This window comes from Corvus hawaiiensis, chromosome 7 (genome assembly GCF_020740725.1).
Source record: "Corvus hawaiiensis isolate bCorHaw1 chromosome 7, bCorHaw1.pri.cur, whole genome shotgun sequence".
Classification (NCBI taxonomy): domain Eukaryota; kingdom Metazoa; phylum Chordata; class Aves; order Passeriformes; family Corvidae; genus Corvus; species Corvus hawaiiensis.
Window position 1 is genome coordinate 31,035,976 of NC_063219.1, and position 27,071 is coordinate 31,063,046.

At 48.7% G+C, this 27,071-nt stretch overlaps 1 protein-coding gene across 1 annotated transcript in view; it reads right to left on the reverse strand.

Annotated features, from left to right (window-relative positions):
- Nucleotides 1-278: 278 nt before the first annotated feature.
- Nucleotides 279-27,071, reverse strand: part of ITGB5 (integrin subunit beta 5) — a 57,893-nt gene continuing 31,100 nt past the window's right edge. The window contains exons 9-15 of the mRNA XM_048309515.1: nucleotides 26,152-26,286; nucleotides 23,476-23,905; nucleotides 7,083-7,305; nucleotides 6,273-6,376; nucleotides 2,690-2,806; nucleotides 1,394-1,560; nucleotides 279-865 (exon numbers count right to left, since the gene is read on the reverse strand). Of these exons, the coding sequence (XP_048165472.1) occupies nucleotides 770-865; nucleotides 1,394-1,560; nucleotides 2,690-2,806; nucleotides 6,273-6,376; nucleotides 7,083-7,305; nucleotides 23,476-23,905; nucleotides 26,152-26,286 (1,272 nt within the window). The 3' untranslated portion in view covers nucleotides 279-769. The remainder of the gene's footprint in view (nucleotides 866-1,393; nucleotides 1,561-2,689; nucleotides 2,807-6,272; nucleotides 6,377-7,082; nucleotides 7,306-23,475; nucleotides 23,906-26,151; nucleotides 26,287-27,071) is intronic.

The following is a 27,071-nucleotide window of genomic DNA, read 5'->3' on the forward strand; positions in this document are numbered from 1 at the left end:
CCCTTTCCTTGTGTTCCCACCAGTTTCCCATCTGTTTAACAGCCCTGGCTCAGAGCAGGAGCTCCTTGAGGCACTCCCTGCCCTGGGTCAACACCAGTACATTAAATCAACACAACTTCTGTGGCAGTCCCTGCAGCTCCAGCTCCTAGTTTTATAGCCATGCTTTGACTGGTAAGGCTCTATTAATAAATCCATCAGGCAGCACCACTCCTGCTTGCAGGAGGAGCAAGCCCCAGTTTTGATAGGGGGCTCAGCAAAGAAACAATGAACTCACAGCATCATATATGCACAACTGTTTTATTTTGGGGTTTATATAAAAAAAATTCCTAAAGACTGCAGAACTTTTTAATCCTAATTTCTTACACATATGGTTCCAAGACCCTGTTTTTAAGCTAATTCCCCCCTAACAACTTGTGATGGTGTGGGTTCCCCTGATTTTTTACCTAGTCACCTTTCCTAATGGGATATGTCTAAAGCTGCAATATGGCACTTGGTTGACTTAGTTGGCAGGTTTAATACATCTGGAAAGCTGGGGTATGGAGATGCACATGGCTCAGAGTCCATCAACACAGGCAGGGACCCTGCCCTCATGTCTGTGCCTCCAGAATGAACCAGACCTTTCTCCTTACTGTGCAAATAACAGGCTTTGGTCATCGACCAGTCCTGTCGTAAGGGATTCTCGCCCCTGAAGAGAATCCCATCTTCAAGTGGGGAAGCAGCCCGGCCAGTCAAGCAATTGTCCACGGCAGTGCCAGGCGCTGAGACCCCTTCAGTCAACTGTACCGTTGTAAGACTTGTTGAGCTTGTTGAACGTGAACTCTACGTTATGCGTGGAAATAGGCTTTCGGTAGAGAGGATTGGATGCCTTTGGAGAAAGGAGCAGACAAAAAGAACAAAGATAAGGAACAAAGTCCATGTCATGGTAAAAACATACCAATTAGTTTGGTGACAGCACTGCGTTTGGCTTTGAGTGAACTGAGCATTCAGTCCAAAAGCAGTGTTGTTTATCCAGGGTTGTTTATCCATCAGACCCACCTTCCATCCTGCCTGCAGGCAGAGGCACTGCCCTCAAACGCTGAGGACCCCTACTCAAAGTCTCCCAGAAGGATTCCCTCACAGACCTGACCAATTTGGCTGCCACCACAGTCTCCTCTACCTTCTTCAGCCTCCAGCTCTGCTGGGAAATAGATGATGGAGCCAAAGGCTGGGTATAGTTTTGCAGAGCATTTATAACTTGCCAAGGAGAAAGCAGTGCGACATGCTGGACCCTGAAGGCACCACAGGGTATGGACACCTGCATCCCTCGTGCCTGCCACCCTTCTCCCTCACTGCAGAGCTGTTGGCATCCCAACAGCCCCCCCATACACCAGCAGCACCCCTGCCCCAGGCTCACCATTTCATATCTGGCCCGGGAACGCTCGCTCTGGAATCGGTCGAACTCCCGCCTGTCGTGGATGGTGACGAGCAGCTTCCAGAGAGCCAGCAGGATGATCCCAATCAGCACCACGCTGCCAATCACTGCCAGCACGATCGTCACGGCGCTGGGGGCTGAGCTGCAGGCTGGCAATGAGGGAGAAAAGGTAATTAGCTGTGGTATGAGTGTATCCCGGATCGGGATACAGGGATGTAAAGAACTGGACTGCAGCCACTGAGCAACTGACCCCAGGGCAGGGCTAGCAGCAGTGGCTAAATTTAAAAAAGCAACAGTCCCCTCTGAAATCACACTGATTTTTTTTTATTATTAATTAAATACATTCCTGGCTAGAGGCAGGTCAAAGGGACACTTCTCATGGATGTCACCAGAGCTGGGATGTCACGTAGCGCTTCAGGAGAAGAGTAGGGCTGCAGTGCCACTGTCCAACAGTGACGCAGGGTTTTAATGCCAGGTGACCCACGTGGGACACAGAGCGTTAAGGTGCCTCTGGCAAAAGCCAGCTCAGCTTCTCCCACACGGAGACAGGTGATCACTAAGGACTTTAAATAAGGACATTAACTGTTAGCTAGTCAACTGGTCTTTCAGTTAAGTGCAAGCTGCAGCACAAATGAAATAAAACATTATTTCCCATATTGCCCCATGACTCAGAGGACCAGAGCAGATCACAAGAAGCTACTGCTGGACGCTTGCCAGCTTGTCCTGCAACACCACGAGAGGTTTTCTTTGAGCAAGTGCACTGCATCTGATTAAAATAATACTGGGAAGCACAGCTGTCTGCACAGCCTGGGGAGGGGAGCAGAGACACCCAGCCCTTACACTGTCTGGGTCAGAGCTCTTTGGCAACGTGGAAATCCTTAGGTGGTGAAGGTCTTTCCCAACATCCTGACTTAACCAGCAGCCGCAGCAGGTGTCCCCTTCCGATATTTTTGCTTCCAGGGGCTGTATCTCCAAATCAAGCATGCTTTTTGCTACTTAAATAGGCTCCATTTAATTCAGGCCCCTAAAGCTCTTCAGCCACTTGCTGGCAATGCTGATGGCTCAGGTGCAAGTTTTAATCTCACAGTTCTTTTTTAGTAAGTTGGCAGCATTTGGAGCTGGGTTTCATCCCTGTAAACCACTTCAGTTTAAATCACCCTGGATTATCTGCTCACACATGCAACCAGCCTTTCTGCAACCCACCAGGCTCCCCAGCAGCCCATCACCTCTCCTGAGGCAGCCAGTGCTGTCAAAAAAGAAATCCAAGGGAGGGCCAACCTGGCTCTTTGAGGACGGTGAGGTTGGATTTCCCACTTGGAAGCTCCAAGTAAGTGAACTTCATGACGCAGTTGTTCACCGGGTAGGCACAGAGGATCGCGTTCGGGTCATCTGTTTCTGGAACCAGATGTAAGAGTCACAGGATTTTGTATAAGTTTTTATACATTAAAAAAAAAAAAAATCCCAAACATTGCAGAACTTTTGTATCCTAATTTTTCAAAGAAATGCTTCCAACACCCTCTATTTTTTAACATAATTCCCCCCAACAACTTGCAATGGTGTGGGTTCCCTGATTTTGAACTAGTCACCCCATCTAACAGGCTATGTCTAAAGCTGCAATACAGCACTTGGTTGATTTAGTTGGCAGGTTTCATACTAGGAATTAGCACAGCTCTCCCCTGCAAGATAAGCAGAGCTTTCCAGGGATGCCTGGGAGCAGAGGAATGGGGAGTAAGTCTGGAAAGCAGCACAGTTTGATCTCAACTCATACAAATTGTAGCTGAGCAGTGTCCAGATTTACTGCTTGAGAAAATGTGGCACTTGGCAAACATCCCATAGCAAACAGACTCAACCTCACACACACACACATTCTTCCTTCATGTAAGTCTGCTTTGGCAATAAATGTTGTTTTCTTCTTAATCTGCTAAATTTCTTGAAGAGTGGAAGGTGAAGGGAAAGCAAGGGGCACCGACTCAGACGGGGCCAGCAGCAGCAGCAGCCCATGGCCAGCTCGTGCTCCAGCTGTACTGAATAGTTCCAGCTCCGGAAACGGCTGAGAAGTTTGTTTTTAAAGAGTGAGATAGAAAAGGAAAATGGGAAAAGGAGGAGGGAGGGAGGGAGGGAGAAGGGAGGAACTGGTTGCAAGGATGATGTGTAGATGTGGGAGTTGCAAAAAATGAGAGGACTTTATTCCCAGGGCCATGTGGGCGCTGTGTTTGTGTCTGACACACCACAGCACCAGACAGGACCTGGTCACTGTGAGGTGCTGCCTGAGGAAGGCTGCTTCATAGAAGCAACTTAAGATTGAGCAAAGCCATCACCTGAGGTTTGCAGATCTAGCTTAAGGGGTGATTTCAGCAGAGCCACTGCCCGGCACAGCCACAGCTCGTCGGATGCCCCTGTTGCAGGGACAGTGACTGGAGGCAGATGGGGAAGCATCTCTGGCTGTGACAGTAGCACAGCTCTGCAGTCCTGCAAGGGCTGAGAGTTTCATGCGAGAGGAATTTGGGGACCCAGTGCTATTGGCTGGCAAAGACATGCATGACCTTGTCTTAGGCACCTGGAAAGAGATTTCCACAGCTCTCGTATCCATGCCTGTCTGTCATGCTGAAAAATGATCGCATTAATGAGCAAGGCTACACCAGCCCCTTAGCTCTCTCCTGTCTGTTTATTTTTCCTTTCAATGCCTTTGACCTGCATCCAGTTAAAAGATTAATACCCTCCATTTCAACAGCTGAGCTCAGATGCAGCTGCCCCTCTCGTGAGTCCTGACGTGTTCCTGGTGTGGAGAAATCTCAGCTGTTCCTACCTCGGGACAGGAAAACCTGCTCTACGCACACAGTGGTAGCAAAGCATGGGCTGGAAATGTGCTGATTGTTACAAAGCAAAGTACTAACTAGATTAGTATAGATAACACTTCCATGTTTCTTGACTAATGCTCTTTCGAGTTGAGCAGCAAATCTTAGTTCCCGTAGGTCTAGCTGCTTTCACTCCCATCCTTGCACCATTATTTCGGTAAAAGACACAGTGATGAAAGTCTGAATAGTTATGGTTTCTGTGATCTTCATGGTTTCAGAGATCACATGTCTACAGAGAGAGGTGTGAGGGCCCCACTGAACTTTCAGGTCCACTGATGTGTGCTGTTTCCAGGTGCAGCTCGGAGTGGGACCTGTCATGCTCCCCCTGGAACTGTCAGGAATGCAAATGTAATACTGCAGAACCCAAGGAGATCCTGCAGAGTCCAAAGCAAGTCATACAAGCCTCCCATGAGGCAGCATTCTGGCTCGTGGGTCCAATGACAGATGCCTTGCTCTATAAAGCTTTGAAGCACTGGCTGCTTCATATCCAGAGTCAAAAGGCAGTTGGGATGTTCAAGACTGTGTTCATTGCAATTTAAGAAGGTCCCATCCTCCTCTGCCAGGACAATACAGACTTACGAATTCTGTGACAAGTATCAGCATTCTGCCTTTCAGCAGGGACTGTAATATGAGCTAAATTATACAAAAGCACTTGAAAACAAGGATTTGGCCAAGTCCACCTGTGAAGAAGTCCATAGTCCACAAGGACTTTCTTTAGGAATATTTTGCTTTACCTCTTTCTCCAGCAGCCCAGATCTCCAAGTCACAGAGTGCCTTGAGCTCAGCACTATGTGCAATCTGACTGCAATAGTTCAACAGAAGCATAAGCACAATTCCCAAAAATGTCTTAAAGCAGAAATCTGGCTGGTTTTTTCTCTAAAAGCCATGCAAGGGGCTGACAAACCACAGCCCAGCCTCATCTTCCAGGGAGCTGACAGAACAAAATCTGGCTTTGGCATAGTGCATTAACGAGGCAGGAGGGATGAGTTTTGATTCCCAGCATTTGCTGGCCAGCCAGGCATTAGAAAGGAACTTTGCGCAATTTGAATTTCCAAACCTCTCGGTGTGGGCTGGTGCAGGTGCACTCCCTGCTAAACTGCAGGGTGAATGGAGAGAACAAGAGCAAGTATCCCAAAGGGAAAGGTAGGAAACTCCACTGGTCATAATTTAAAAGCTGGACACTGGATATGGGAGGAGTCAATGGGAAAAACATCACCTGCAGGCAGCTTAGGAGGAAGGGAGTGAAAGGCTGAGCAAGGTGTGACACTCCCACCTCTATAAACTACGAGAAGAGAAGGAAATGCTAGATGCAGACAGTAATTTATCTCTGTTTGATCTCCATCCCTCCCTCCACGGGGTATTGCTAAGGCCAAGCTCAGGATAGTGATTAAATCTGTCACAAGTCTGGATCCCTTCTACTCCCCTAAATAGCAACCAGGGACTCCCAGGACATATCATGAAAAGAGCAGGGAGAAAGTCATCTGCTGAGAGATGCACATGTGGGGTGACCTCTAGAAGAGAACACAAAGGGCAGGAGATTGCCAGGGGGACTTGTAGCAGTCAGTTCCACCAAAGCAGAACTCATTGTTTTCAAAACAGCTTTGCTTTCTCTTACAAGCTCACTTCTTCCAAGATGAAACCTCAGATGATTAGAAAATGCCTTTTTTTGGGTGGTACTTTGTCCTTTTGCACTCTCTCACGATTCATCTCATCTGTCTCATGTGACCTCATCCCACTCTCTTTGCTCCCTGCACTGGCAGCAGTGATTAGATGTGGTAAGATGTTACTTAAAATCAAAAGATTTTTACTTCAGTATGGATGATAGCCCAGAGAGAGCGTCACACATACCATACATACACATATACCCACTACCTACCCACATACATTTCTAAATACCAGGTGTTCCCTGAAGCTTTCTTTACAGGTATGTCTTAGTCTGGTTAAGAAGAGTTCAATGCCACAGTCACTGGCTCCCACCACCTGCAGTCCTGCTGCTGCCAACTTACCAAGAACATCCACAGTGGTGATGATCTCATCCTTGCAGTGCTTTTGGCAGGTTTGGTTATCAGCCAGTCTTCCTGAGTTAAACAGCTTGCATTCAATACAATCCCTGCAGGAACACACACAGAGAGGAAGATTAAGCACACATCAGAAACTGCAGGAACATAGGGGTTCAGCCCTTGGAAAGGGACTCCCTGGGTCCTGGTCTGGGGGCTGCACATCTGCACCACACAGAAAGAGCAGCTTCAGGCCAAGCATCTCCATCGCAAGGATGGATTTATTCTAGGATTTAATGAAGGTGCAAGCAGCTGGTAGGTTTGGGGTGTATTTGCCCCTTGGATCTTAGGAGCTGCACATCAGCTACTGCAAAATCCATCCTGCCTGAGATCAAGGCAGGCAGTCCTGCTGCTCTGTGCTAGTCTGAGGCTGATGCCTGGGGCACCTCCATCGCTCTGAGGCAGAGACAGTGATTCCAGTCCTCCCCTCCTCTGCAGCTCAAAGCTCTCTCCACCCAGACATCTGCAGCTCAGAGTGCAGCAAAACTGGGGTCACCAGCCCTTCCTGCAGAGTGAGACAGCACTGGAAATGAACAGGGACATGAATCTCCATGAGCACTTGGGCAGCAACACTTGTTGCTGCTCTACCTGGGGTACTGTCAGGTTGCTTAGCATGGGCTCCTAGAAGCAGTAGGCTTGCCTGGGGCTGACCACACATTTAACAAAGCAAGAGTAATTCCTTAGCTGAAAAGTCTCCCAGGAACCAAAGAGCTGCTGTTCCCACCAGCAAGAAACCCCTCCTGAACTGCCTGTGAGTACCTTTTAGTGCTACAGACACCTGGGCAGGTGGGACACTTCTCACAGGTCTCTCCGAAAGCCCCTGGCTCGGTGCACTGACACTTCCCGCAGACACAGGCGCCCCGGCCGCTGCACATCTGCCCATCACTGGAAACACAGCTGTCCATCTCGGTGGAGCAGTTGCAGTTGTCCCCGATGTACCCGGCGTGGCACTTGCACTCCCCGCAGTGACACTCCCCATGACCTGAAAGCGAGAGCAGGGGAGAGGTGTCAGCAGAATTTGGGGCCACCGATGGGTGCTGTGGTTGGGAGGGACCAGCAGCCCAGCAGGAAGAGCTGCCAGAGAGACCTCACTTGGCAGAGCAACAAACAGATGCTGATGGGAAACACCTAAATATCAAATTAATATCTACATTTAGCAGCAAAAAATACCTACTCACCGATCTTCCAGCTTCCCTCTATAGTTGCTCAAGATAAATGGGCACCTCCCCTTTCCTAGTTTTGTATGAAATAATCTCTTCTTTCTCTGTCTACATCAAGAGATATTAAGAAGGGAATGAAGTAGCGCTTCCTTGCTGGTTTTGAGCCCAGAGTTTAGCAGCAAAAAGCTGAGCAGGTCACCCACTTCATAAAGTATTTCCTTCCCTTTCTTCTTAACAGTTTTACTTAAGAATTTCTCTTAAAACTTCTTAAAAAGTATGTCAACAAGCACCATTTCCTGTGTCCAAACAGGACCTCTGTGTCCCAGCCAGAGCCATGAAGGTTGCTGGGACCAGCTGAGCACCCCCAGGGAGTAGCTCAGGGCAGCTCACAGCAGAGATGGATGAAGAAACCAATCCAGTAAGGGCTCTCCCTCCACTGAAGCATCCCCTTGGAGCTACAGGGTTTAGTGAAGGGCTGAGAAAGTCAACAGGCTCCAAGGCTGTCAGTGACAGTAAGTGGAGTGGCTGTCCACTGAGCAGCTGGTTTCAGAGAGGCATCCATCTGCTGGAGACTGCTCGAATTTTTCCTTGGTCAGTCCCTAGGAGAAGGGATGCCTTTGCAGGCATAGTTTATAGAGCTGAAGGGTTTGTATACAAGGCTCATCAGCAACCTAATTACAGCTCAGCTTTTCCACTGGAAAGAGCCTCGAGCGTCCCAGACATGATAACTTATATACACACTCCTTTCATCGACACAAACCCGCTGATCTCCCTGCCTCTCCCACCGTGCCAAGATAACCAGAGGCTGTGGACTGCCAAGCTATATCCCTTGCCAAAAGTCATGGGAGCACCTTCTCTTTTACTAGGCATCTCGTATGTCCCAGCACATCACAAGCTGTCCTTCTACAGCCTCTTCTGCACGCCCATCGTTTGCTTTGGATCCAGCCTGCATATTCAAACATTACCGGACAAAGGAGATTATGTTTACAAGATCTCTAGAGGTTACCTCCTTCTGTGCCTACATCTGATGGAGATCAAAATCCCTTGCTCTGCTCACCTTCAAAATGACAGCCTTGCCCTTTCCCCACACAGAAAGCTCTGGGTTTGAGCCCATGGACTCAGCTACATCCACAACTGCTGCTGTTTGGGGGGCTCCCAGGACCACCACTTCCCAAGCAAACTAAATGGGGTGTCTGGCTTTTATTCACAATTAATTCAGGTGATTGGGCTCTCACACACAGCAGGTTTGGTGCCTCCATGGCAATGCATGTGTCCACATTAGCTATGAACTATGGTTTTCCTAAATGGCACTATTTCAAGGAATCCAAAGCAGCTAGCAATTAGTAAATGTTCTCAGGCTTGAATTTGAACTGTGAAGGCCAAAAGAAGCAAGCTGATGGCATTCATATCACCCCTCAGTTCTCCTAAGACACCACAGAATGCAGCACAAGATGTGACTCCAGAGGAAATCTGTCTCTGGACCATAAAATGGTTCCATTTTTAAAGGCATCAGAACTACGTCGTAGGATGGTAGAAAGACTGCACATCCCTTCCAGCCCCTGGCAGGCTGGACATGGAGCCTGGAATTACTGTCCTGGGGAAGGGAAATGGCCATTTTCAAATAATGCATCCTATTAAACCACTGTGATTGGAAACTTAAGAAACAGTATCTTAAAGGATGTGGTTTTGTTTATTGAAGGGGATGAAGAAAAAGCCGTTCTGTATGAGGCTGACTAAGTGTGGGGTGTGAGCTTAAAATGTCAAAACATGTTATCATGTGTTTCCTGCCTCGGCCACACTGGCTCAGTGTGCAAGAAGTCACTGGCTGAAGCTCATCATGGCCAATGTGCCAAGAGCAGGAATTTCCATCTTGACCTTTAACGGCAAAGATGTCACAATCTTCACTGCTTCCATCAGCCTGAAAGAGTGGCCACTCCTGCAAGCACCATGAGCTACCCTTCTGGTGCCCTCCATCTCCCACACAGCCTGAAGACTGGAGAAACTCAGTGAATGGGAAACATTTGGTTTCCATATGGGCACAAGAGTCGTCCCACTTCTCAGTGTCCACCTGGAGCACTGGAGATGGGAATCCACTCCATCCTCTTGCTTGGGAGACAAACTGAGAGGAGCCCCAAGACAATGTGGTAATGAGGCTTTTGGTAACAGTGACCCAGAGCTGTGGTTTGCAGAGTGTTACCCAGCACTCACATTTTACAGAAAACTGTGCTGCCTGTTCCCAGTGCCAGCTCTCCCACGGCCACACACAGTGCTGATGTGGCTAAGCAGTCTCTGTGCCATCATGCCTGCCGGACGCCTTCCACCACTGCACCCAGGATGAGCCTAGTTTCACTTCCCAGTTTCATTTCCAGGGCAATGTGTCCTCAAGGAGGGTGTGTTTCAAGACACCTCTGCAGCAGCAGCAGTCTCGTGGTGAAGGATATCACCCTGGACTTTATCCCCCTTGGACCCTTTGAGTTTGCACATCCTCTGTTAAAGCTGGTTTGTGAAGCCAAAATACATTAATTATGTTCTCCAAACATAATAAGAGATGTTTTCTTCTGTTCCCATCCTTGAAATGAGACAAGCTTAGAAGTTTAAAAGATCAAGATCTAACTAGGAAATGAAATGCTCCCTCTGAATTTGATAACATACTTTCCAGCCAGCTCTTGACCTTAGGAGGGGCTAACACAAAACACATGTCAGGGAGGCTGCAGGAACCCGCTGGGAGGGTGTGCAGCGGAAAGCAATGCTTTTGTGGGGGGAGAGCAGTCCCCAGACTGAGCTTGACTAGTCTGGGATCCATCAGGGCAGGATGCTCTGCTGCTTGGAGACACCTTCTTCCCAAGGAGGCCACCACAGTGGGCGGAGACTCACAGCCCAGCTGGTACTTCCATGTCTCTCCCCATCCCAAAACACATCCCCATCCCACTGCTGTGCCCCAGCTGTGCTGCACATCTCACTGTCACTCAGACAGCTTTTGGCAAGACATCCAACCATTCTCATTTCACCCCAGCTGCCTCTGCCTCTCCCCGCCAGCTGCCCCCCAGGATGGCAGCCACAGGCCAAATCCTCCCTGCCCTCAGCCTGGCACCGCACAAACCCAGCTTGGCAGCCCTGTACCAGCGCTCTTCTCCTTGTTCCCAAGCAGGGTCATTCCCGAATCGGGATAGCAGCTTCTGGCAGAAGCTTCCAGCCTCTGACCCTGATTTCACCCGAGTCTTCCTGACAGCAGGCTGTGACCCTGCTCGGCAGGACAGCCCCTCTACAGTAACTGTGTGCCTTTTAGGAACTGCATCAAGAGGTCTGAAACTCAGTGCACTAAAAGTTCTGTCACTAAGGCTTTTCATAGAAGGTGGTTTTCCTAAAGACTCCTACTTCTGGGCACCACAGAGTTATGCAAAAAATACCAGCTTTCTTTTGAAAGAAAAAACATGATCCCAGCTTTTATGGAGAGGTAGAAAAAGTTTGAAAACAAGCCTCCTCCAACACTCCTTCTTTCCCCATCGTCTAGAACATTAAACTGATGTGCCTAACATACAAGAAAAACAAATCCTGATTTTTAAGCCAGTTTAGTGGTTTCTGAGCACTCAGGAGGAGAAAGATCATACCGTATTTTGCTCCCATTAAATCAAGCCACTTATTTTTGTGCCTCTGTGCTCACATCCAGACTTTGGGTCAGGACCTCCAAAAGGCTGTGCTTTTGTGATTTTTGGTTATTTGAACAATTAGTCTGAAACAGAAAAAGCCCATAGGAAAAACAACTAAGAGAAATAAGTTATGGCAAGCAGTTTCCAGATTCTCCAGTGCCATCCCTTTAACAAGCCCTGGTTGCTGTGCCCATCACCCAGAGAGCCCCAGCGCAGAAGCCACACTTTCTTTGTACTCCCAAGGGGTGGAAGCAGCAAAACCATCTGCTTATGAGAGAAGTCAAACCCTACTGACAGAGGGCACTGCTTGAGCATCAATTTTGTACCAGACCAGCCAATCTCTCAGAAAAAGTGCTCAACCTCTGGGGTAGAGGCTCTGTGAACAGCACATTTTGAGTGGGAGGAAGAAGGGCAGCAGAAAAGGCTTTGAACACTTGGAAAACATAGGGCTTTTCATTTGGGAAAGGGCTCAGGTAGACACAGACAAATAAATCATCAACTTCTCTACTGACTTCTTTCCATGGCTCAAAGCAGCCAGCACTGCACATCAAGAGGCCAGGCAAGGCCAGGCCAGGCCAGGCAGCCTGCCCATGGCACAGCTCAGGCCCATGGCCAGCACCCAGATGGTCAGCACCCACAGGGATTCAGGGAGAGCTCAGGAAATTTTAAACAGCAGGGATGGGTTTAGGATCCAGCCCCTGGGTCATGTCAGTCTGGCAGGGAAAAGAAGGGTGGCAGGTTGGCAGCAGCAGCCCCAACCCCTGGAGCCCCCTGACAACAACCTCCTTGTGCTAAGGAGGCTACTACATAAACACAGACAGACAAATGTCAAGGGTCCAAGGTTTCTGTGAAACCTGGAATTCATCCGGCTGCCTCCACTCACACCAGGAGAGAGCTTCCCACACTCATTTATCCACAACGCAATACTGAAACAGCAAAACAAACACTAAGAGGTTAGTAAGAAGTAAATAGTGCTTTTCTGAATGTTGTTTACGCCACACACCATGGATCTGTGCATCTTCCCATTGCAGTGGATATTTATATCCTGAAGCACATGAGTTTAGCCAAGATTTAAGTCCCAGCACTGGCTGAGCTCATCAATCATCAAAAATAGCACTGGAGATGCAGACTAATGAAACCAAAGGTGAAGGAATAAATGCAGGCTCAAGCTGCTAATTCAGCCATGGATACCACAAGCCCCATCACCAGCTGGACACTACTGTCAGCATCCCCCACAGTGCAGCACTGCCATTACAAAAACCCCCCTCTTCAAGAAGCACCCAATCTTCTCACTCACTTGGGAATTTTTGGGTTCAGTGAGAACTGGGCAAGGAAGACATGGTTTTGGAAACTGCTGTCTCATGAAGGCAGCCGAAAGCTATCCGGGGCAGGCGGATTTCCTGTGGTAGCCTTGGCCAGCCTTTCCTCATTTTCCTTCTCTCTGCTAAAGAAGTGGAGCTGAAATGCAACCACGAGATACAGCTGATGATCCATCAGAAAGCCAAAATAGGCAGTGAGAAGTCATTTCCTGAAAGAGATCTAAAGCTGCCTTTCTTAAAATAAAGCCTTCCTTTTTTTCCCTTTTTTTTTTTTTCCAAGTAAGCTCAGCACTCCACAAATCCTTGACTTCTACTTACATTAGCTCCTCAGCCAAGCCTGCCACATGTGGCCTTTTGGATGGAGACCCAGAGCTGGGAATTGGAGCTTTCAGGTCCCGCTGCCAACTCTGTTACTGATGCAGGGAGAGCTATGGGGCAAGGGCTGGTGCCAGATCCTCCCAGAGGTACAGAGCTTCATCCTGAGTGGGGACTGCTGGGATGGATGTGCTGGTTTCCTTTGAGTCATGGGCCCAAATACCATCCCACCACTCTGGGCATGTGCTCATCCTTGGCTTTGTGCCCCCCATAGCACCTGACATGGAAGGCAACAATTTATATTATTCCTTAAGCCAGATCAGAAGGGGGGTGTGTGTGTGAATCCTCTGGGGGTTTTGCCCCTACTGTGTCTCCCTCCAAATCTCTAACTCCAAAAGGGCCACTTTTCCTATCGACCTCCATCTCTTCACGTGCAGATGTTCATTGGGTCTCCCACAGGACACAGCACCACCTCTCTCACAGCAGTGCTCCTCTCTCCAGCCAGCTCTCCAGCCCCTCACAGACTTGCTCACAGATGAAACCCCCTTGAATGCAGACCTCTCCATTTGTTTCCTTTCTCCAAAAAAAACCTGACAAATAAAGCTGCTTGAAAAAAAAGAATCATTCTCCACTTGGCTCTCCCAATCCTGCCCAGATACCACCAACACCCATTGGTGCAGAGCCAGGAGCTTCTCCCCCACTTACACACTTCTTGGCCCGTCTCTGCCCAGATCTGTTTATACAACTCTGCACTTCAGCTTTAGTCACTCTGAAGGCTCTGGAAGATTTGGAAATGACATATGGCAACCACGCAGCTGCTGAACGGCAGAGAAAGGCCTTGAGAAAAGCTAAAGGGCTGCAACCCTTCCACCAACATATGGTGCCTCCAGGAAGGACAAGCTTCATTCTCCTGCTCTGACGCCTGAATAGACTCCTACCAGCTCCTACCATCCCAAAAAACTCCAGATATGTTCTTAAAATAAAACTTGGCTCCAGAAACAAAGCTGCATGATTCCAAATCCCTAAACTCCAGGGACAAATTCTATGGTTCAGGTCCATCCTTCAAAAAAAAAAGCAGTTTAATTTCCATCCTGCTGAAGCCCAAATGGGTTGAATGTCCTTTCTGCTGGACCTTGTTGAGAGGAGTGGGCTCTGGAGTAGAGACATTCTTTCTCTGCAAAATGCAGTGCCGTGGGAGCCTTGCCCAGTTCTGTGTTTGGATGCAAACACATCATTTGGTGCAAGTTTGCCAAAGGTCCATGGTTTTGAAACAGATTTCTCCCTTCACAAAGTACCTGGAAAAAGTCAGAATATCACTCAAAATAAGACCAAAAAAAAAAAAAAAAAAAGGAGAAAGAATGAAAAGAATGAACACACAGGCTGTGCTGCACTTCCCTGTCAGGTCAATTGCTTAAGCTCAATTTTTTAAACAGAACTGAGCAAAGTTCACAGGTTGTCAGTGCATGTCAACAAGAAACACAGAGACCCAGAATTCCACTCACCTGATGAACTGAGGCTTTCATCTGCCTTTAAACCCCAAATACAACATTCATTTCCAAATGTGCATTTCTGTCAATGACTATCACCAGACAGACCAAATTCAGACACCAAACTCACCGAGATGCTGGCCAGTAGAGCATTTAAAGTAAGTTTGTTCTAAGACAATCTAAGCTTTATTTTCTGAGTTTATCTTGGCAGGGTTTTTTTGAGCCTTCTATGGGGTTCCTGTCCCCGGGAGGGGGCAGCTGCACAGGACAGGGGCTTTGGGTACGTGCATGAATCTTCGGATGACACCTCCGGTTGCAACCCACACGCTGTGCCTCTTTAAGAGCAGAGCCCCAAGAACAGAGCTGTGGCTCCCATAAAGACGTCAAAGACATCACTTCTGTATTCTTTAATTCTGCCCAGGCATTTAATGCCTCATTAGCATGCATTAACACTTGCTAAAGGTCCGCTCAGGGACAAGGAGAAACCGCAGTGAAAAGAGGCAGGAACAGCAGCGCTCTGTGTGGGTTGGTCCTCAAGGAGCTGCTGCCAGATTTGGGGAGAGCTGCAAGGCTTGGACAGCAATGAGAGCCTGGGCAGGGAGAAAGGAGGGGTAACAAAGGGCAGCTTTGCCTTTTCGTGCCAGGAATACTGGGAGAGCAGTACTCGATACACTGGGGAGAGAATGTCCAACTCAGTTGCTGTTTCAGTGAAAAGCCAACACAATCCCTTGGTGTGAGCAAGGTGGGGCAGGCAGGGTATGCCTACTGCCAGGGAACGCTGAGGAACATGAGGAACAAACACACCACTGAGCACAAACACAAATGGAATCATTATTTGTGTTCCTGTGTGAAATCCATGCAAAGATCATCGAGTATCTCGAGTTGGAAGGGACCTGTAAGGACCACGGAGTCCAACTTTGCAATAACCAATAATATTTAACAGGCAACAATGTAATGCTAATGCCCGGTGGTGGAATACCAAATACTGCATTTAATTGCTGTGAAAGAAATCTAGAGGAGCATATCCATGGCATACAGAGCATTCCAGCTAACAACCATCCACCTGCACTGACCTGCAGCCACCTCTGACCTGAAGCACAGCACGGGGGTCGTTAGCAGTGCAATTAGAGGGGGAACCAGGCATTTTCACATTGCAGCTACAAGCACTGGCCATGTTTTCACAGGTCACAGCCAGCAGACAAGGGATCACCCCATGCTGTTTGTCCCAGCCCAGAGGCCATTTGAACTCTGGGTTCTTCAGCTTTTTGAACGGGCACGGAGCAGTATGGGGAGGCGCACACTCTCAGAGGACAGTGGCATATGACTCAGTATTAAATTGAAAAGAGAAGAGAAACCAGGTTAAGGGGGAAAAAATAAATTTGGAGAGGAAGAAGAAGAAGAGAGAGATTGGGGAAGGATGGAAATGATGCCCCAGGAGGAAGTGGTTTCAGGAGCCACCCAAGGACTGGAACTGTGAGTAAACACATGCACTGAGTCAGCCTCATGCTCCTCCAAAAGGCCACTGAGGATCTGTGTGCCAGACTTCATGAAGATGAAATTTGGAATGCAAACACCTCCCACAAGGGTCTCAGCCCCTCTCTGCATTGGAACTATGAGCCACAGCTCCCGGAGATGAGCACACCCAGAACACCATGGGACACCCTGCTGAATTTGGTCCTGGCTGATGCTCAGGAACGCTTTGCCTACAAGGAAAAATCAAACACTTCTACAGAGGAATGCTACTGCCAGCCAGCCACTCATACAACTCAAGGGTGGAACCCCTCTCCAGCCTTTCAAATCATCTGGGAGCTCAGGACGGGGTGTCCCTGCTCCCCATCCCAGAAGGTGCCACCCTGGTGCAGGGTTCGATGCGAGCACAGAGGACCGCAGGCTGCCCGCAGTGCGTAAGCATGTCCCACACACGTCCCTGCAGTTTCTGCTCCTCTTCATGCTGTGTCGAGAGCAGACTTTCTCAATGACACTCCACACTAAAGGCTGAGAGGTTTCAAGTGTTGCTCTCAGAGCTCAATGCTGTCCGGCAAAGCACGGCCAGACCCAAGGCACCACGGAAAGCAGCCTGGGATGACCCCAGGGCTCAGACACCAGCTCTTGTTGCCAGAACGAGGCCTAAAAGCCAACATCCCACATGTCTCAGCAGCAGCAGGCGCCTCCACAGTTCCTTCCTCACCTGTGGAAATGTTTTCTAAATCACCGCTTGAGCAGTCACGTTCTGCTGCTCCAAAACATTGAAACAGCATGGCAGCCCCATGCTCTACAGGAGGGCAAGCAGGAATGCAGGCATGCCAACAGTTCAACAGCTGGCCTCAGAATAGATCCGGTTTATGGATACACACATTTAAAAAAAAAAAAAAAGGCTTTTTTCCTGGTTTGGGACTTGGACATTGTGCAGTCAAATTACACTGGACACACAGCCAAACAGCATCTGCAGGGAGCTTTTAAGCAGGGCAAGAGTGGCATCAGTCCAAGCTGGATGAAGGTGGATTCAGTTGACTGTTCTTCCCCACCACAGTCCTCAGCCCTGCCTGCTCCAGCTGACCTGGTCCTTACATTCTTTTTAGGCTGACCCACTGGATGGGAATAAATGGAGCTGACCTAAACCTTCCACTTCTTTACACCAATCCATGTGACGAGAGTTAGTAGAACAGTTTAACCCCAGAAAAGGTAGAGGACAGCAGAGGTGCCCTATTTGATTTGTTTCTTATTAAATGTTTGTAGTCTATTCTTACTGGAGCCAAACTGTTTCACAGGTGGAGGGGGGATGTAAGCTGGAGAGGGGATGCCCACCCAGTGGTGACGCCAGGCACAGGTGCTCTGGCCTCAGTTCCTCACTGCTATGGGACACAGCAAGTCACAGGTTTATTTTTCCTTCTTATTCAGGGGGATTATTTTGTTTTACCCATTTATTCTCTGGCACGCAGACATCTCAGGACAGGACCTTTGGCTGAGCAGCTCCTGCAGGTGATAAAAGCAAAGGCCAAATGGGAATGCAGCAAGCAGAAAGGTTTTTAGGAAGCTTGAGGATAAACATGCAGTCTGACTGAGTCTTGACCACATTGTAAAAGAGAGATGCTACAGCAGTGCCACCTCTTTATTGTTTGCTCTGGCCCATGGCTATTCAGTGGCACTGTAGGCAAGAGACCTCAAGGTGTCTGAAACCAAGTTTGTGGGCTGCCAAGGAGCCATGGGCACCCCGTGCCCCACACAGTGTGACAACATACACATACTGCTTTGTCTTCTAGCCCAGACTCAGCTTGTCTCTAGCTCCCTGTCCCCTACCCTGCTCTTTGGTGGGAAAAGGGGCATTCGCAGTGCTACAACGCCCTAGTGATACAGGGTTTTGTGTCAGAGGACTTTACTTGGTTTTGCTCACCCCAAACCACCCTCCCATGCCCTGCACCCCAACAGCACCCACAGCCACTGACCCCCGAGCCCCCAACCTGCTGCTAATGACTGGGACTACTCACAAAGCAACGGGTACTGTGAGGTTACAGCACAGTGACCCGAGCTGACACTGCATCCTCTGTCACCAAAATAAGCCTCAGATATGCTGGTAGATGTGTGCTCTCCATCCTCCTCCCACGTGGGAAGCAGAGAGGGATTGACCTGCGGGGCAGCTGCCCCAGAGACGGAGCTGCATCTCCCTGCAGCTGCCTGGCTCACAGCTGCACTAGCACTTAGCAACAGCCAAAGGATTATTTTTAACTTCCATATTTATATGGTCCCTTTGTCTCTCCCCTTCAGGTTCTCTTTTACTAGGCAGTGCTCAGAAAAACCAACAGATAACAAGACTTGACGTGACTTAAAAGAAAACATTGCAGATGTGGTTTAGGCTCTGTTCCCTCTCTTCTTTCTGCCACAGGCCACCCTCTTCCCTTCTGGCAGGGGTACATTTGTCACAAGCCACCCCACCCACAGCACAGCCACAGGCAGTGGGCACAAAAGAAGCTCTCCTTCCTCCCCAAACCACACTCAGAGGCTGATAAATCAAATACTATCCATTTCTTTCTTAACAGCAGCTTCTGGTAAAAGTTTAGACATTAGGAATGAAGAGAATTAAGACCAAAAAAAATGTTGATGTGTGTCTGAAAGAGGTGGATCACCTTTATTCTCACATCTGAGCTTTCAGATGCACACCAGCTATTACCACCAGGACAGTAGTTTTATTCACCACTGGGTAGGTGAATAGTAACTACAAAAGCATGTGAGGAAGAAAGCCTATTTCCACAAGATGTGTCCATGGGCACAGTGATTTGTACAGTAACAAACCCCATCTAAAACCCCAGGGTGGAGATACCAGCTGGGGAATCAAACCCAAGTGCTACTCTCAAAGCACGGGGCTCTAATGCAGGACGAGAAACTGGGGCACTGGCCCTGAGCCATCATCCCACTGGCTCCCCTCAACCACAGCGCTGTTAAATGTGCTACAGACAGGGGACAGCAAAAACAAATTGCAAAAGCACGAGTGAGATTTCTAACATGAGGCTGTGTTAAAAAAAAACCAAACCAACCAAACAAAAAAGCCTTATCTTCCTGGACCTTCATACAGGCTAAAGCCTCCCTGAGCTTCCCCATTTACTGAAACCAAGAGAGGAAGCATTCAGAAGTAAATACTGAGGACTTGTATCAACTCAGCAGTTTTTGAAGTGGTTTCTGCAGGGCAGCTGGAGTTGCATCACACGTCAGCTTGGCTATTCTCTGCAAAATAAACCCTCGATTTTCAATGAGCTGTCTCTTCCCACATCCCATCTCAGAAGTGATTCTGGCACTTGCATGTACTTGCAGGTTTGACACCCGATGCTTTATTGCTGACCTGAGTTTTCTGTGTCACTGGAAGCCCTGTGCTGGCAAGGGAGGCCAGACCAGCTCCTGTGCTCCAAGGCATCATTGCCGTGCTGTGCTTTAGCCAGCCATGACCTTTAGTCACCTCAACCAGCTCAGATGCTCACAGCTGCTTACAAGCTAGAGAGACGTTGAAGGGCTTCATTTACAGATGCAAAGCTGTTTATAAATCTGATTTATTGTCTAATTCTAAAAAAAATTAAGATGAGAAACCACAAAAGACCCAATTCCCCAAAGCTGGACCACCATCAGTAGCTGCCGTGTTGCTCAGGCAGTATGGATTTTCGGGATGAGATCTTTTATGTTTTAGGGGGAGAAATGGCTGCAGCATGACGAGTGCTCTTCCATAATTAGAGATGTGCCTGTGCATAACCAGAACCCTGGGCTGAAGGGCATACAAATGACACCCACACAGGGAGCTGGGGAACAGTGGTGGTGGGTAAGGGGAAATTTCTTTAGAGACCCATATGATGCCGTATTACTCTGTGTCTCCCCATCCAAGAAAAAATAGGTCTGGAGCAACTGAAGCTAATGAAGCTTGGTCTCCAACGAGCCAGTCTCTCTTCATTAGAGGCAAATGTGTGATGCCCTTACTGGGGCCTCTCCTCCCTCCTGCCACCTAGTTTTATGGGACCTTCAGGAATGCAATTAGGGCAGAGATGTTTCCTCCTTTGTCAAACTGCTTGGCAGGCAGCCAAGGAGTTCAAAAGCCTGTGGGTTGTGCAGCCAGCTGCCCCTTCCCCAGCCCAGCTGCAGGCAGGAGGGCTTTCAGCCCCTCTCTCACAGCCACCCACATTTCAGAGCAGAGGAGACAGAGTGATGTGCCAAAGATCTCAGGGCAAAAAGGCACCCTCTCCACTCAAAATAAAACTGTGAGTAAAGCATTTGAGGGTTTGGGAAGCAACTGCCTGCTTTGTCAGAGCACGGTGCTGAAGATAACCCAGCTGCATTTCTTTTAGAAGAACAAAATGCTCGTGCAACCCATCCCCTATGGCCCTTCCAGAAGCTGGATTAATGGTTTAAAACAGCTACGCTGGAGCTCTTAACTGGACTTGGGGAGCAGCAGAACAAATGCCACTTATTAGTGACTAAGTGACATTGACTAGGAGTTGGATGCAACTTGAATCAGCATTTACTCCATGTTATAAATTACTCCCTTTTCCCACCTGCCTCACAGATGCAAGCACATTAAACCTCCCACTAGCAGGAATTAAATTCTTGCTGCTTCTTTAGATTCTCTCTCACCCAAAATCTGCTTCTCCACTTCATGGGGGGGGGCTATAAAAGGACTGGAGCCATGGGCAGCACTGTCTGCAGGCATCTCTCCTCTCAAATGCTGAAAAAATGAGGCTCCAATATTTATAAATGGATCCAGGAATGAAAATGTTTTTTTCTAGCCAAAGGACCAAATGCCAAGAGACAAGAAACCAGTCCATTTCAGAGCATCCCACCATGGCTTTTGCTGGGAATACAGGATGCCTGAGCATAACATGCCACCCATCCCTGTGCCATGGCAGTGACTCAATGGGGACAGCTTTGCTACAGATCATAAAAGGAAGAAATGCCTGAGCTGGTGATGGGCTCATGGGGCCTCTGAGCTGAGGCATGCCATAAACCACAGCCACGTAGGTGCAAAGCAGTTTGCCTGAGTGGATTTTTACTTCTCAGCTCAGAAAACTGTGCTTTCCTCCTGGTGCTCCCCAAAACCTCAGCTCAGGCTGGACTGGCTGTTTTCTCCCTAGCTCTGTCTGGGATGGGCACTCCAAGGTCCATGGTATCATCTTGTTCAACAGCTGGGGCAGGCGCAAATGCATTTGCTGGGGGACACCACAGCCTGTGTGCTAAACCTGAGGTGGGGTTCCACTGCTCAAAGTACAGTCAGTCATCAGAAATGCACTGAGAGGCAGTAACTGCCTTCTACTCAACCAGAGGATTCAAAGAGTATAAGTAAAACCCTTGACAGCAGTGATGAGATTCCCTCATGGATCCAAGCCAAGAAACTCCCAAGCAAGGACAGACAATAATCTGCAGCGAAATGACAGCTCCCTACATGCCACTTTTTTGGTTTGTGCATTAGCTAAAACTGTTGGTCTCCCCCTACACTGGGATTCAGCCTGTCAGAGTGCTGGGCACAGGGATGCCAGAGCCTTTTAGGGACAGACGTTGCGCCCAGGAAAAGACAGAGTGAGGGCAGGGTGTCATTTCATCCCCTAGCAAGAACAAAACCGGCAACCGGCCACTGTAGCAACTGCCCTGGCAATCAACCTGCTCCCAAGGCATCAGCCAAACTCTTCTGGATGCCAAATCTACATGTGCTGGTGGACAGATGGTTAATGCTGAGCTAAACACCTAAGAAGGCCCCACTTGTAGGGGGCAGAGAGTTTGGTCTGCTGGAAGCCCCAGGGATGTTTGTGTGGCAGAGGGCTGTTTGTTAGGGGCAGCTTTGGGCATAGCCCTGCCATGCAAGCTTGTGGTGGGCTGGTAAATCCCAAGCCTCTTGGCCTGACAAAACCACCTCAAAATGTTGTGTCACTGGCACAGTGCTTGCTACGATTCAGATTCAGCACCATAACTGCTGGAATTTAAGAAAAAAAAGTAAAAGCCAACAAACCACCCCACACAGCCGTGCCAGACTCCACCCCATCCCTCGAGCAAAGAGCCTGCTCAGCCTCAGCCTATCCTTTGTTTTCTTTCATAGCTATGGACTATGAAAGAAATTATTATCACGGTTCTAAAAAAGGACTTTAAAACTAATTTTAAAAACTTCAGCAAATCCCAAACCAGCTATGCTGCTCCTCCCAGCACCAGACACCCTCCACAGGGACAGAAGCAAGCAGGTGCTACAGAAAATAGACAACTTGCTTTCCAGTGGAGCAGCAGAGCTCTGGCCCTCCTGCTGAACGGGAAATTTGAGCAGAGGTGTGTCCTTCTCTTGCAGCAACTGCTATACCAGTAACTTACAACCTCTCTTTATAGCATTCTACCCTGCTTGCTTGTAAATATACTCCTTATGGGTGGGATCATGCTATCAAAGCAATGTGGTCTTCTGGAGAAACCCCAGGCAGTACTGCTCCTAATTACTTCACAGTTGAGTTTAATTTCCCCCCCATCTACTTTCAAACACCTTTTTCCTGCTTGCTCACCCATCTTTCCACTCTTGCATCAGCAGGAAGAGCCCCCCAGACCCCCCAGTCTGGGCAGTCACTGTCAGGGTGGGACTGGCCTTTCCCATTGCTCTGCAGCAGGAAGCTCCAGGCAATTCCAAACCTCGAGTATTGCCTGCCTCATCTTCAGCAGTGACAAAGTCACTAGCCAGGCTACAGGAAAATTAACACAAACATCCTCTATCCGCCTAAAAACACAATCGCCTCCAACAGCCAGAAACTTGCAACCAAAGCTTACTGCCCAGCTCTGAAACCTGCGGGCAAGATAAACAGCAGCAGAAAAAAAACACCACTTCCCTGGAGAAAACATAAAAAGTAACTATTTTTTCCAAGCTTACACTTGTTTGGAATTTTTGTCCAAGGTTTTCAGCTACGGAAATATTTCACTTGCTTGAAAGCAGGCAAATTTTAAAGAATAACCCTTTGCCCTGATCCAACTGAGGGAATTATGTCCGAGGACTAATCCAGGCAATTATGTTCAAGGTAAATTATTTGACCTTGGACTGATGAGGTTTTAAAACCGTTTTAGCAAACACAGCTAAATAACTCTTCTACCTTTATTTAAGCAAAGCTGACTGGCTACAACTTTCCCAGTGAATGACTTGCTTTCCCAGTGGGAAGGGCAATCCATACATAAAACAGCTTTAGGAATCTTTAAAACAGCTTTTCTCTAATAAGTAACAGCCTGAAACACAACCCTTCCTTTCACCTGTGACATGCCAGGGGATTACACCAAATACTTCATCTTTAAAAGAAGATTGTTTCTGCCTAGGCAGGGAAGGATGGCACACATAGCAAAAATCCAACCTATGAACACACCAAAAAGCCTGTGCTGGTTTAATCTTTCCTAAGGAAACACATCAATGTACAAGAGATGTGCATAGTTACATCAAAATAGCACCACCAAAGCCAAGACTCTGCTCATCTCCGTGGGACCCAGGCAGCAGACAAGCCTGCAGGGAGAGAGCATTTTCCAATGCTGGAAACCCAGTTCTGACAAGGATAGCGCAATTTTTGCTCTTTACTGCGGATGTCTTTAAATCTCTCCCTCCTTTTTCCCGTAAGGAAAAGAAAGGGAGCACAGACTCCTCCAGAAAGAGGGCAGATCCCCTGCACACTCCAGCCCAGCAACCTTGCCCATCTCGGGGCGCTTTCCCCACTGCCACGACGCGGAGGGCACAAGGGAGGCAAGGCTCCTACCTGAGCAGAGGACTCCCTTGTACCTGGCGCAGGAGAAGTCGTCGCACTCGCAGAAGGGCCCGTAGATGTTGCCGAACTCGCTCTCGTAGCAGAGGCACTGGTTGCAGCTGCACTCCCCTCGCCCGCTGCACAGGGGCTTGCCCTCGGCCTCGCGGCACAGCGCGTGGTGCAAGACCCCGCTGGCCCCCTCCTCGCACTCGCAGCGGGCCCCCAGGTAGCCGGGGTCGCACTCGCAGAGCCCGCAGGCGTAGGTCCCGTTGCCGCTGCATTTGCCGCTGGCCGGCGCGGCGTGGCCGGTGCAGCCACACAGGCAGCTGTAGGTCACAGCCACCTCCAGAGTGTCCCGAAAGCCGGCCGGCTTGATGGTGAAGGTGTGGGATGTGTCCTCGGTGGGGCAGCTCCGCGCCTCCACAGCCACCTCGAAGGACACCTGGAGGGCAGGTGGAGATGTAAGGTAACAGGTGTGGCCCCAGAGCAGCTCTCGAGGGTGTTCCCCAGAAGGGAAGAGCAAATGTCCTGGGGAGAGTCCATGGAGCAATTCCATGGAACAGGGCCCAGCTCAGCGCATCAGAGCTTCATTCCCAGGGGTGCAAAAAAGCCCCAAGCAATTGCACATCCAGCAAGGGCAGCTGCACCAACATCTGCCAGTCCCATAAGGGGTTGGGCATCCTTAGCATTTAAAAACTCTCTGTTGTCAGCCATTCACAGCAATTTTCCCCATCAGGAAAATATAATATTGGTTTCTGTGAAGTGGGAAGGAACCTGCCTATTCCCATGAAATAAACAGGGCAAAACTCTAGCAAACGGCCCAGTTTTCATGTTATTAAAACCAGAAAACTCTCTCAAAACAAGCACTATCAAAGACCTAACCAGCACAGCAAAGGGCCTGAGGTGCCTAAAAGATCATGGATTTAGGAGGTTTTATGGGACTCCTGATTTGCATGTGGAAATGTGTATCAGCCCCACAGTCCCAAGCTTTTGGCATGCTGCTCACAGGCCATTTTTAATGTACGCTTCTATCAAGCCTGGCTCAGAAGGGTTATACAGATCATTAAATGGTTATACATCACACCCCTGCTTGTTTCATGTTGCTAAAATCCAGTGTCAGGGATTTTCTCCTTGAGAAAACTAAGACCATACTTTGGTTGCTTGCTTGGCCCCTGATTTAATCCTACTCTTTGTTAGGGCTGGCCAGCACTGCCCAGAGCTGCCAGTTAGCAAGGAGGATTAACCTTATTCCAAGGAAATGAGACCCTTTCCTAGGCCTCAGGAAGGAATGCTTTCTCACTGGGGACATGTGGGGGTCACCTCAAGCTCTCACTGCCTTCACTGTCCCACATGTTAAGAGGTGATATGCAGACGAAGGCACAGCAGCCACCCCCAGCGGCAGAGCTGCACCCCCAGGAAACCTCCCTTACCCCCTCTCATTCCCAAGGCCTGAAGCAATTAGGATAGAAGCTGGAATTACAGAGGAGAAGGAGATCAGAAAGCAAGCTATGGGGATCAGGGTAATCCTGCTCCCTTTCACCCACTGACACCCACAGCCCCAGGACTAAACCCTGCCAGATTAGGGTCCAGTGCCAGCATTATCCTCTTTGTGGAAACTTTCTTAGCAGGAGTCAAATCTCGAGCCACGTGGAAGCAATGGGGCAGAAAGGAGCTGAAAAGAGGGAGTGGAGGGACATGACCCCCAGGACCCTGTGGCATCTCTGCCTGTGCAGGCACCTCAACACTCAGGGTGCCCCTAAAACAGAGCGGTGCCAGTGCTGGCTCCCTGCTGCACTCGCTGCCAGATCCTTTATGGCACAAGCTGCAGCAGCTGGAGCAATCCCCCTGCTCCTGCCGAAGTTGGGAGTCCAGGATCAACCGCCAGATTGACTCTGCTTCCTTGGGGGTTCAGGTTTTGCTGTAGGAACACGGAGCTACAGGGATTGCTTATACCCACCTATCCAAGACCCAGTAAATGCAGTTAAAAAAGCACGGCCACCTCCCTTTTTAACACCTCACATGATCCTTATTTGGCGGGGTAAAACTCCAGCTACTGTTGACTCTTTCAAACTATTTTTATATGCCACAGCACTGAGAGTTCTGGTATGTTTGCAGAGTCACTCTTCTCAAATAAGGCAATCAGGCTGCTAATGAACCCACACCCATTGCCTCAGACAGCAAAAGTCGGAATAAAGGGAGGAGGTTCCCTGCTGGCCTGAGCCCTGCAGCCCAGCAACCCATTTATCTGCACCAATACTCAATCTCAACAAGCAAAGCTTAGCTTCTCTGCTTTTTAAAAAGCACAGGATGGATTATGCCATGTTAACATTTATTTCAGTCTGCGCTGCCACCCAATAACCCTAGGAACTGAACACAGGAGAGGAGGGTTGCTGCCCACAGAATTTCACAGGTGAGAGTGTGATGTGAATATCTGGGATTAAAGGAAAAAAGCCCATTTTTGATTTGACTATTGCATCCTGCTGCCTGATCAGGACCTTTAGCTCACTGCTGTAGACAAGATGCCTGTATTCCCTTTCCTCACAGCTCACCTTGGACTGACCTGCATCACGCAGAACTACTTCTAGCAGAGCCACTCTCTGTGGGTTTCTATAACATCATGAGGAAAGCAGAGGAAAATGAGCAAAACTGTGTTTTATTGCCCAGGAACAGACTGAAAGGCAGACTCACCGTATCTCCAATTTTGAGATCCCCACACTTCCTGAGCCCAGGATAGGACAGCCCGTCCTGGCACGTGGCAGTGAAGGTCAAGCCAATGTCCTCAGGGCTGTCCCAGACTGTGAGCTCCACCTTGGACCGAATACTCTGGAAACACAATGGGAAAGCAAACCATCAAGCTCCCAAAGACAGATGGGTTTCTTCTGCTTTACTCTCTTCTCCCAGTGTTTCCAGAGGGTGGGTAGGAAACACTGCACACACATTGACATTTGAGTTTGACTTAACCAGCCCAGAAGACTTCTGATGATCACAACTAGATTCACAGGGAGCTGCCTACCACCCCTGCAGGTGGCTTATGCCCTCTAGGATGGGTGTGATGGACACAGCAGCCAGTACTGGAAACGTATGGATGCACAAGAAAAAGAAGAGAACATTCTCAAGCGCAAACAGAAAATCTCTGAATTGAAGGTCAGAGCTTTGTGTGCACATTTGCACCTCCTCCTCTCCATAAACCTGAGCAAAGTGCACAGCCTGATTCTCCACTGGCAGCTGTCCTACAATGTCTGCTGTGCAGCACAGAGAAGATGTGAAACCGCACTAACTCTGTCCTGCTTTCTTCATTTTACCCAACTGGTCAGAAAAATGTATTCTGCCTCCTAGAAGAAAAAGCTGAACAAAAAGCACCCTTTCGTAAGTGTCAGCTGGAAACAGCACCACAGGAAAAAATAAATGAGAAATCTCTTTCTTTGAAAACACTTTTCAAAGTGAAGAGCATTTTCCATCTGTGAGGTTTTGGTGTGCTTCAACCCCCTTTCTTTTGCTTCTCATCTCTCTGCCCTGCTGCATACACAGACTTTTAAAGTCACAACAAAATGAAGTTTATAAATATTAATTCAGAATGACATTGTTTTGTTTAATTCTTCCAATGGCTG